The 12,330-nt window shown below is 40.2% G+C and overlaps 1 protein-coding gene across 1 annotated transcript in view; it reads left to right on the top strand.

Annotated features, from left to right (window-relative positions):
• LOC140492007 (very low-density lipoprotein receptor-like) overlaps window positions 1-12,330 on the top strand; it is a 54,815-nt gene that overhangs the window by 28,885 nt on the left and 13,600 nt on the right. The window contains exons 16-18 of the mRNA XM_072590601.1: window positions 1,718-2,095; window positions 4,329-4,451; window positions 4,534-4,656. Coding sequence (XP_072446702.1) covers window positions 1,718-2,095; window positions 4,329-4,451; window positions 4,534-4,656 — 624 coding nt within the window. The remainder of the gene's footprint in view (window positions 1-1,717; window positions 2,096-4,328; window positions 4,452-4,533; window positions 4,657-12,330) is intronic.

The following is a 12,330-nucleotide window of genomic DNA, read 5'->3' as shown; positions in this document are numbered from 1 at the left end:
TTACTATTAACCAGAAACTGAACTGGGGGCTAGTTGCATTAGTGGTTACAAGAGTGATCATAGACTAGGGATATTGCAATAATTCACCAACTGACAAGTTTCAGGAAGTTTTCTATCTACCTCCCAGGAGTGAGATTTGGAATACAATATTGAGATGCACTTCAGAAAATCAAAATCCTGAGACAACACATTCCAAGCCCCTGAGTAGAAGGACAACAGACCCATAAGGAAACTCTCCACTTGCAAGTTCCCCTACCCACCCACCACTAAGCCACACTCCATCCTGATTCAAATGTTTCTGTAGTAACACTGGGTCAAAATCCTGTAGTGCACATGGATTGTGGTGGGCCATTAGTTCATAAAGGCAACTAGAGATCGGCATAAATTCTGATGGAGCCAGTGATTCCCATAAGTGAATTTTTAAAAACTATACTGAATGACCCTGCCTCTACAATCATTGCCAGTGGAGGAGAATTCCAGAGACTCGCTACCCTCAGGAAATACCTCTCCTCACCTGTCTCCATTAGTGATCCCTTGCTGAGATTATGCCATCTGGCCTTGCATCAATTATTTCTGTCCTGTCAGCCCCCTAAAACTTGTATGCTTCAATTAAGGTCACCATTCATTCTTAACTCCGATGAATCCAGGCCCTTCCTTAACGGGAAGGAACCTAGCAAATCTGGACCGCCTCCAATCTCCATTATTGGAGAATAAGAGCAAAACTTCTCTCTCATTAGACTGAATAGTACTTTTTTTATATAGTCCTATTTAAAATGTAGCAGTTTTACTTTATTCCCTTTGACATGGTCAATATTCCACTTTCTCACTGAACCCCATGCTATCTTTTGACTCTATTCCCAAATCCCTCTTCTGTAGCTTTCTGGAATTTTTCTCTTAATTCATTTATTGTCAAAGGGAGAACCTCATTTTTCCCATATTCTATTTGTCAAGCTTTTGCTCACTCAACTTCTATATCTCTCTCACCATCATCCTCCAGTAGTGCCTTCCCACTTTATTTTTATCATCCACAAACTGAGCAGTGGTGCATTCACTTCCTTTGAAGCCATTCGTATGCTGTAAATTATCGCACCAGCAATGATCCTTGATGCTCCTTTTGGTTACAAGTCACCCATCCTGACAATGCCTCCCTTGTTTCAACTGTCAGCTAACCCTCCTCCCTCTCTGTGCTCATGTACTGCCACCAAGATAGGCATATTCTTTAACCCATTTCTATTAGAAAGGTAAACAGCTTGAGCCTACTGTGCTTCATAATTTTGATCTTCAAATCTACCTTCCCACCTGCTTCCCTTATCCTTTTGATTCCTTAAGACTATTTTGGTCTCTATCCCACCCTTAATATTTGAAGTATGATGCATTGATCCCAATCAATGACCTCTTGGATCACTGTAGAGGTGGTTTACAAAACCTTTACCCAAAGACCCCACCCCCACTCTAATGAAATAGAAATCTGATGCAAGCTAACCCCTGTTTCTGGTCTGATAGTAACCTGTTGTCCTATGTTGGAGCTAAAGTACAAAATTTCCTGGGTGTAAAATTATCCAGGCTCTTAACTACTAGATAAGTGAGCCATTCTACTACTAAGCTGGTATTAAACTAGATTTTCTCATTGGTCATTAGATTTTAACATTAATTTCATAGCTCAGGATCCTCCAGTTGATTTAAGATTTTATTGTGGCTTTTGTCTTTTACCCTCCAGGCCAGATTACCTGCAGTCCAACAGAGTTCACTTGCTCCAATGGCAGATGCATTTCCAAAAAGTTTAGCTGTAATGGTGATGATGACTGTGGGGATGGAAGTGATGAAAGAGGCTGTCTACCAACTTCCTGTGGCCCACATGAGTTTCAATGCAGTCATTCTTCAGAATGTATATCCTTGAGCTGGCTGTGTGACCACAATGTTGATTGTGCTGATCAGTCTGATGAATCTCCAGGCAGATGTGGGGGCATAACAACCGCTTCACTTGTCACCTGTGCTCCTAATGACCACCGGTGTGGCTCGGGTGAATGTATTCACCAGAAATGGTTTTGTGATGGAGACGTTGACTGCAAAGATGGAAGTGATGAAGTAAATTGTCGTAAGTGATTTTCAATCATTGAGCAGTTCATTTCCTTAACTTCTAAGACCACAAATATTGAAGCTGAGTCTATTACAGCATCACCGTCTCGGTATGACTGAATCAAGGGACAGATTGGCTGCCCAACTGGGATCTATGTGCAATGTGTATGATGGAATTCATCTTTTATCTACAGAAAATACAGCACCAGCACATTGATTTGCAATGGTTATCAACACTTCCACCCATCCACATATATGGAATATGCTCAAATCCCTGGTATTAAATTACCATTTTTGCAGAAAATGAAGTGTTTTGTATTTGGGTGTGTAAAAGTTAAGGGGCATAGATCAGGTAGCTGGGTAGAAATTTTTGTAACCCTTGCTGGAGGGATCTGTGACCAGGGACCTACTTGAGGTAAAGGGCAGAAGGTTTAAAGAAGGGGGGAAAAGCTTTTTCAAAGGGTAATGAGAATCTAGAACTTGCCACCTCTAATGGTGGTAGAGGCAGAAACCTCCAACACTGAGTATTTAGATGTTTGTGATGCCAAGGCTATAGGTAAAATGTTGGAAAGTGGAATTAGAACAATTCGACTTTTGACCAGCACAAACTGAGCCAACAGGCTTTTTTTCCTGTGCTGGAGATCTGACCAATGAAGCTAGAGATACTTCATGAAGTAAGTATAATGGAGTTTAGTGAGAAGGTATAATTAGGTAGCCTTTCTCAGTTTGAGTCCAGGTCAACCTTCAGACTGTTGCCAGGGAAAATTGGTTTGCTTTTCGGACCAAAGCAATGTTGGTCTCTTCCAATACTAGGCTGAGGTAGTTTTGGTTGAATTACTGCAAGTGGGTTTTTGTTTTAAAATAGCTTAGTATCCGTATTTGTGAAAGTTGGCATTGCTTTCAAAAGTTGAGGGATGCCATGTAGATGCAACTCCTTAGGGACACCTGAAGTGAGTGTACAGGAGGTAAATCATTGGGATGATTTTTTTTCCCCTCACTGCAACAAGATAACTTTTTAGATTAAGATCCTCTAGCAACACTTCCATTCCTCTTCGCACTGCTCCCTTTCTCAGTCTACAGCTACTCTCTCTAATTGATCCACCTCTGAAATATTTCCAATGGTCTACCACTAGACTGTGGGGCTATAGAATTCCAGGCATACACTATCCTCTAGGAGTATATCCTTCGCATGGCAAACGGGTGCTCATTCAGTATCATGTCCCCTACTTTTAAGCTTGCTGATAAGTGACAGCAATTTAGAAAACTTTCGATTAGCACCTTGCTTTTCTGAACTTTGGGATGTTTACTGTCTTTCATGAAGATGAAAGCAAAATATGGGGCTAAATTATCTGCCACTTTTGTGTTCTCCATCTCTCATTTCCTCATCCAGAAGTCCCACACTCCTTAGCTGCTTTTATTTATTCTGAAACTCTCTAAATTTCTTTCCAATTCACTAACATTAAGGTTCTTGCTCCAATAAAATTGCCAGTCCTCTGACCGACCATTAGTTTTTGTTTTTGCTGTTTTGTGTCTTGGTTGTTTTTGGATATGCTCTGGCTATTTTTTTTCTTTTGACCAGACTAAATTTTGCTGAGCGTTGAGATGTTGAGTGAATGTAATTGAATGGATGAAGGAATTAGTCAAGTGAATAATGCTATTGACTGCCAATGTATGCCATTAGAAGGTTTTTTCCTTGTTATACAGAGGTGAAATCACTAAGCCATGAATCCAGCAACCTAGCAAATGTCCTGGAAACCTGGGTTCAAATCCTATCACAGACTGTGGAATCGAATTCAATAGTATGTGGAATTTGAAAGGGAAACCCATCTGATTCACTAATGTCCTTTTATTTGCCTGGTCTGGCCTACATGTGACTCCAGACCCACAGTAATGTAGCTGACTCCCTCCTGCCCTCTGGGCAATAAATGCTGGCCTGGCCAGTGATGCCCATATCCAATGAATTTTAAACTCCTGCAATTTTCACATTTCTGGCGTTTGAGGTTTTTTAAATTCTAGTGGTTTAGAAACTAGATACTGCTACAGAATTAATATTAAATAGTACAAAATCTGTGTATGTGCATCTTTACAATTTGCTAGTCAATTTTGTATATTGCTAACTGTTCAGACTGAAAACAGCACAATATCTTGAATTGCACTTTAGAACAATGTTCTGAAAGATATTTGTATGCACACCTGTTTTCACAACACATCCAAACCCAACTTCTTAATTATACTCTTTTTTTTTTGGTTAGCACCTCCAACATGTGGACCTGATTACTTCAGATGCGGTGATGGTAGCTGTATCCCAGGACACAGACAGTGTAATGGAATTGGTGATTGCCCAGATAGAAGTGACGAAAACAGCTGTAAGAAAGGTGAATACTCTTCTAACTGTCTTTTTAGAATATCGCTGCTCCTTGTACAAGTATCGATTTCATGCTTTAACTTTTTTGACAGTTGCGGAGTGCACAGGACCCATGGATTTCAAGTGTCAAAGTGGTGAATGTATTAATGTATCACAAGTCTGTAATCAACAGCAGGATTGCAAGGATTGGAGTGATGAACTCATTGGAAAATGCAGTAAGTGTTTTGGGACTAAAAGTTTAACTTCAAATATTTTTTCAATAAACAAAACTGCAGTTGATGAAAATAACAAACCTAAGGAAGGATTGCTGGACCTGAAGCATTAACTCTGATCACTCTCTCTCCTCCAGTGCTGCCAGACCTGCAGAGCTTTTCCAGCAATTTTTTGTTTTTGAAATTTTATTCCTTAAGTCGACTTTTTAAGTCATTTGACGACACCAGGTTAAACCTTCCAGTTTAATTTAAAACCAGCAACAAAAATTATCCTATGCAGTAATCTATAAAACTTCAAGTGGCCAAGGACTATTAAAGTAAAAATTAACTACTTTGTTAAAGGTATAACAGAATAATTAACTCTTTACCATTCCTTACTCTAACCTATCTGTTCTCTTCCCTTTTATTCTGGTAAAACCCTCCATTAAGATTATGAAACCAGACTAATCTCAACCAGGCAGCTTTCATTCTTCTATTTGGATCTTACTGTGTCTTGGGGATTTTTTGCGTTGCGGGTTAAGAGCTATTTTCAGGCAGTCTGTTTACTTGGACTTGTCAGTTCTTAACTATTCAATTTTCACTGGCTTCATACCTCCAATGCACTGGATTATGTCATTTGGCTTTTAAGATTGTCAATATACTCTATCCAAACTCAATTGGAGTTTGAATTGTTTTGGAGTATAATTTTAAACTGGTTGAATTCTAATTTTTGTCTCCAGGCAATGAGCTAATTGAGTTGTTTGACCAAGTGTTGCCTTATTGAGCGCACTTGCTGCTGTATCCAGTAGTTCTGCTGCTTTAAGTACACCCATCTCTTAACACACTCCTACAATATTTGTATAACTTGTGGCTTGAATCTTTGCTAAGCATCTTGCACTCAAGTTTGGCATGTCAGATTTGAACCATGCCTGCTGGGAACTTTGGGATTGTTAGCTGCCATAACTTCTCCCTTTTGCCAACTTATTATCAATCTATTTGGAATTGTAGTGGGACTTGAGCCTGGGCCTTCTGCCTAGAGGCCGGGACACTACCACTATCTCAAGCCCCTAATGTTCCTTTTTTAAAAATCTGTTTTTGGAGCAGCTGGGATTTGAACCCAGGCCTCATAGCCCTGCGGTGGGGCTAGTGTCATAGTGCCTTCAAATGATCTTCCTCCAATACTGCTGTTGATATTCTGTTCATTCTTTTGATGCTGATGTTATCCTGTGTGGCTAATCAGTGGGAGACCACTGGTATGTCGTCTTTTAAAAAGGCACTTGCTTTCAGTGTAGTTTATTACTTGATAGCAACAGTTGTAAAATTTTACTGTTTGGCTCCTGATTATGTAGCTCATCCTGAGGTGACACACCTGTCTCCACAGGGATCCCAGGCACCTGGAAAAAGGAGCAGGACTGGGTCATTTGGGCCTTTTTTTTCAGCCTTGTTTCATGATTGTGGCTTATGATCCAACTCAGCATGTTTTCTTCCCACCCCCAATCTTTTTCATCCCTTTAGCCCCCCCCCCCCCCCCCCCCCCAGCCCAAATGCTATATCCAACTCCTTGAAAATCTATGATTTAACCCTTACTGTTCTGTGGTAGCAAATTCTACAGACTCACTCTGAAGAAATTTCCCACCTGTCCTAGGACAATCTCTCTTGAGTCAGTCCTACTAATGTTTCTGGAATTCATGTGACTCCTGACCCATACATTGTTGACTCTTAACTGCCCTTGGAAATAAAACCACAATTTGCCAGAAAAGCACAGCAGGTCTGGCAGCATCTGTGGAGAGAAATCATTTAATGTTTTGAGTCTAGTGATCTTTCCTCCAAACTGACATCCGACATTAATGTTGGTTTCTCTTCACATGCTGCCAGACCTGAGCTTTCCTGGCAAATTCTGGTTTTATTTCTGCTTACAATTTTTTTTGTGCCTTCAAGTGGGCTAGCTGACCATACCAAAGCTGACAGACTGGTAATCTACTGATCCATAATGTTCAAATCTCACAATGGCAAGCGGTGGACTTTGTCTCAGGATTTGAGTTTGGGCTGGTTGTGCACTTTTCAAGGGAAATGGAGAGATTTCAGGCCGCTTTATTGGGGATAGTTGGAACGGTGTAATACTAAAACTCTAATGTATCTGTGGATCTACTGAATGGTGGAGCAGGCTTGAAGGGCTGAATGGTGTGGTCCAACCCAGTTTAATAATTTGGGAGTAGCCAGCATGCACGCTACTTTTTTTTTTAAAAAAAGAAGTCCCTATATTTGTTTAATTAAGCAATGTTCTGATTTTTGAAATGTTAATTTTTGCTTCCTAATTGGTTTTCATGGCTACTCCTTTTCAAAAATGTAGGTGCCCATGGCTACTCTTCAAACATTCCACCTATCGTATTCCCAATGCCCCTCCCCCAAGTCCCCCCTCCTACCTTTTTTATCTTCGCCTGCTTGGCGCACCCTCCTCATTCCTGAAGAAAGCTTCTGCCCGAAACGTCGATTCTCTTGTTCCTTTGGTGCTGCCTGACCTGCGCTTTTCTAGCAACACTTTTTTTTAAGCTCTGATCTCCAGCATCTGCAGCCCTCTCTCTTGTTTACAAACATCCTGTAATATAAAATTTTTAATATATAATCCAGGAGAATTGTGCTGTCAATTACTGAATAAACAATAGATTTAAGCTGTACACAAATAAGAGCAATTAACTCCTTGAGTTGTAATCTATTAAGGCAAAAGAACAATAAATATGCTGTTGACCTTTATCTGAAATTAGTTGCCTATAATTGAGCTAGAGCAATTAGGCAATCCACAAAGGTAGAACTGTGTAGCACTAACATGAAAATTTTGGTATGAGTAATCATTTAATTCCTCAGGAGATTGAGGAGGCCTCTTCTGGAGTACTGTGCAGTTACGGTTACCCTGTTCGTAGGAAGGATATTAACTAGTGAGGGTTTGGAAAAGGTTTTGCCAGGATGTTGTCAGGAATTGATGGTTTCAACAATAAAAATAGGCTGGCACCTTTTCTCACTAGAGCATAGGAGGTTGAGGGGGTGACCTTTTTTACATGTTTATAAAATAGTGTGAGGCATAGCTAAGGTGAATGACCAAGGTCTGGTCTTAAAGTATGGAAGTGCAAAATTAGGACATATGAGATTTTTAAAGAGGACACAGAACTCCTAGTGGTTGACCCATGGAATAAACTGTCTGAGGAAGTAGTGGATGCATTTACAATGTTGAAAAGATAGTTGGATTAGTCCATGAATATGAAAGGTTTGGAGGGATATGGGCCAAGTGTTATAGACTAGGCCCAGACCACTCAAAACATTCTTAAGCAGGCAGCTCCAAACACCACTTTGCAATTTGTTTTGGTAAGTGTACAGTGAAAATTACCCAGATTGAGTTAGCTAGGCTGTCTACTTGATTTTAAAACCAGCTAGTTCACAAAACTACGCAACAAACAAAGAATAGAATACAGAACTCCACCTATCCAGCTAGATTTAATTAGCTGTTCTGATTAGACTCCACAGTCCCAGTATAAATAGAACATATGCTTACAGGTTGAAGTTGAATGGCAGAAAGTATTTTCATACAGCTCCCTGTTGAACATGCCACCAGTTCAAGACTGGACTACAATTGCTCAGCTAGCTAGAGAGCTGACCACTTCCCTTTTTCCTTTATACAGGTCACTTCGAAAACATGACCACTTTGGCCTGAAGTCTAATCTTTTACATATAAACAAAAGGCCTCTCCATATCCCTTTCATCTCTGTACCAAACCAGATTGATTGGAGCCCAGCCTGGTTTATTATCACTTTTGGAAAAAAATCAAGGACAGTCTCCTTAGCCACGGAACAGCTTTTACGGGAAAAAAGGACTAACTTTGTCACAAGTGCAGGGCAGGTGGGACTAGCTTAGTTTGCATGCATTTCCATTTGGACTGGTCAGACCCAAGGCTCTGTTTGTGCTCTGACTCTTAAAAACATTTGTTTCAATAGATACTTGTTGCAAAAATCAAGTTTTCACGTCAAGGTATTTGCCACTGCAGTCCCATATGCAATGGGGTTGATTTCCAATTAGTAACATTCTAATCTTAAAATGACTGAGCCAGGTAGATAAAAGGTGCTATGGGAGAAATGATCCCTAATTACTGAAGGAATGCACCAATGAATTCCATGTTCACAAGGACGGAGATACTTGGCTCCATTTGCTGGATCATGTTTGCTGTGCTAAATGATGCCAACATCATAGGTTCAATTCCAGCACTGGCTGAGGTTACTATGAAGGATCCTACTCAACTCCTTCCCTCATCTGGGTGTGGTGACCATCTGGTTAAACCACCTCTAGTCATCTCCGAGCAGCCCTATGGTCTGGTAAGAAAAGGCTAACTTTACAAGTCTGCCTTAATGCTGCGTGATACTAGTTTAAGCAATGTATTAATTGGCAGTTAAACAATTGTGCATTTTTTTTAAAGAGCTGATTTTGTCTGGATGAAGTGAGGAGCATTGATTAATTGGCTGCCATTCCCAGGAGTTGCTGTTGACTGAACTGGTGTAGCAATGCTGGCAGAAGGAAGCTCACTTCCTGGCTCCCAAAATTATGTACAATCTACAATGCTTGATTATAAATCACATGACACCAGGTTAGAGTCCAACAGGTCTATCTGTAAGTGAAGCTCTGAGCACTGCTTCAGGTAGATAGTAGGGTAGGATCATAGGACACTTTTTTGCTTTAAATTCTATCATGTCATACAATTGTGATATATTGAACAAACCTAGATTGCAGTTAAGCCATTCATCTTTTAGAATGGGGTTGCAGTTTTGATGTAAGTTCCAGAATGACCAAGCCACATTCCCAAGGTAACTTGAGGTTTGATTTTTAAAGAGTGACATCTCTGGAATACAGACAGACACTAACATCACATCTTCAAATGCATTGTCTGAGCAATCTTTAGTCAGACCAGTTCCATTTGCAAAAGTTGCCCCTCCCTATCCCTTTTTCAAATTCATGTCACAAGGCTTAGGGCAGGAGTAGGAATATTTCCCACTCGTCTGAGCACAGCTCCAATAACACTTAAAGCCTTACCGTTCAGCACAAAGCAACCTGCCCATATCCATAAACCTTCCGTTCCCCTCCACAGATTGTGTATCATCAACAAAATGCTGTATAAATTTGAGTTTTGGTAAATGACTGCTACCATCTACAAGGGGAAAGGTTTCAAATATTGGCAACAACACTTGCAAATTGCCCTCCAAACCTAACACCATCCCCCCTCCCTCCCTAATGGCATAGTAGATGGGCCTATACTGAATGGACTGCAACAGTTCAAGAAGGCAGCTTGCTATCACTAGAGGGTAACTAGGGATGGGAAATAAATGCTGGTCCATCCAGTAATGCTTATCCCATGAATGAGTGTGCCAGTAGATTGGGCAATAGGAAATAGTGGAGTGAGTAGTGGGGAAAAGTGGCTGATTCTCTGCAGCAGAGTCCCTACAGACCCCATGGTGTGTTTTTTTTTGTTGAAAAATTTGCAGTGGCAAGGGAGGGTTCTGTGGCCTCAAACAGGAGTGAGGGGAGTTCAGAGAAGAAAAATACTAAATTTAAAGCCGTTTTTAAAGGTGGCAATCTCTGGGCTGCTACCTAAAATCTTGTGCAAATTGGTAAAGAGTGAATATAATGAATGTGGTTCAAAGATTGGTTTGGGAGAAGTTTGGATCTGTTACTTGAGGCATTGGCACTAGTACTGGGGAATATGAACACACTTTGCAGAAATACTTCCACAGGTCTAGCAAAATTTGGAGAGTACTTAGTCTCGTGACTCTTCAGGACTGGGGAAAGTGGGATCTGTAATATTGGGGTGGTAAACAGCTTGCATTGTGCTAGGACTTGTGTTTTGAAACACAACTAGGGAAGTACAGCTCCTTACAGGAGGAGTAAGGGATTGCTAAAGAAATGGATTAAGGCATATAGTAAGACATTGTATGGAAAACAAAGGTGAGAATGGTAAGAAGGGATAAATTGAATATCAGTCAAGATATATTTGTAGTCATTGTGGTATACCTGGACTTGAAGGTTTAAATTGAGGAATGACTGTTGATTAGGCTTGTTTTCTTAGTTTAGCTTACAGGATGATTTGGGTTAGTGCCTAAAGATATTAACAGGGAAAGATGGGGTAGATATACCATTTCCACTAGGGAGAATGAGGGTCAGACCATTCAGGGGAGATGTTGGGAAATGCTTTCTCTCTCAATGGAAGAGGTTTGGAACACCCTCTCTCAAAACACAATGGATGTTAAATCCGTTTTAATGTTAATCTGTAATAAAATGCCTTTGGCCCACATCCCTGAAACTTAAAAGGTAAACATATGGCGTTAAGCCACAGATCAGCAATTGGTACTGAATGGCCTAATCCTATATTTAAAGTCTCCATCTAAATGCAAATAGTACTAATGTAAATGAGTTGTGGTCATGTGAATAAATATTGATCCTGCAGACTTTGCTTGCTGACAAGGATTGGGTTTTGAATATGGAGGTGTATGACATCTGAGAATAGTAAGACCATAAGAGGAACATAATTGGGCCATTTTGGCTCAGGGTCCTAGCTCCTATTGTTTCTCAGCTCCCATTTCACCTGCCTTCTCTGTCACCTTTAATCCCCTTAATTATCAAGAACTTATCTCTGAGATAAACTCATGGACTTGGCCTCCACAGCCTTTAATTGCAATTAGATTTACAAATTTACCACAATCTGGCTGAAGAAATTCCTCTTGGTTCAAAAGCCTCCATTCAGAGGCTATACCCTTGGATCCTATTCCCTCTACTTGATCCAGGCCTCCCCGTAATTCCAAGTTTTTCAATCCAATGGAGTGGAGACCCAAAGTCCTCAGCTGCCCCTTGTATGACTAGCCCTCCATTCTCTGGATTATTCTTGTGAATCATCCCTGGACCCCCCTCAGCACCAACATTGCCTTCCTTGGATACAGGGTCCAAAACTGCACTCTACCTTCCAAAATGAAAGTAGAAGGGTGTAAGTATAATTATTGAAACAGTCTGGGTACTTTTTTTCATTCAAGAGATCAGTATGTAGAACTTGTTGGGTGGAAATAAGGGATGACTGGGAAAGATCTCCCTGACCAGGAATTTGCAACTCTCCAAACAGTATTCATGGATGAAGAATACATGAGGTCCTTTTTTTGGAAGTTATTCACAACTCCATTAAAGGAATGGCCATCAGATTGGTGATGGCCTTTCATTGAAAGAATGTTTGAATTTCTTTTTAGAGCAGCATATTCTGCATCTGACCAGAAAGCCGGTTGTATAAGACCTATATTATGGAATATGATTGAATTCATTTCTCTTTCAAGCTAAATGGCAGTATCCAAAATATTACATCCAGTTTGAAAGGTCAAATTCTTCTATTCAGAACAACTATATGGACATGCAAGTTGCAGTAGCTGACGAACTAATATTTGGCTAGGTAATGGACCATAAGAGGAAGTAAAGATGTTCAAAGGATATTAGATACTCTGTTCCTATTACGCCCTGAAATTGGTACGAAGTTATAATATGATGACCCTTTTCAATCACTACATGCTCTTCAATGACTTTTAATTGAATTGAGTATCTATCAAATGAACATTGATTCTGGTTACTTTGATCTGGGAATCCACTTTGCATTTGTATTGTATACATTTTTTAATATGGTGACAATAC

The sequence above is a fragment of the Chiloscyllium punctatum genome, chromosome 2 (assembly GCF_047496795.1).
Source record: "Chiloscyllium punctatum isolate Juve2018m chromosome 2, sChiPun1.3, whole genome shotgun sequence".
NCBI lineage: Eukaryota > Metazoa > Chordata > Chondrichthyes > Orectolobiformes > Hemiscylliidae > Chiloscyllium > Chiloscyllium punctatum.
Note: the sequence above shows the minus strand (reverse complement) of the source record. Positions and strands in the feature narration are given on the sequence as shown.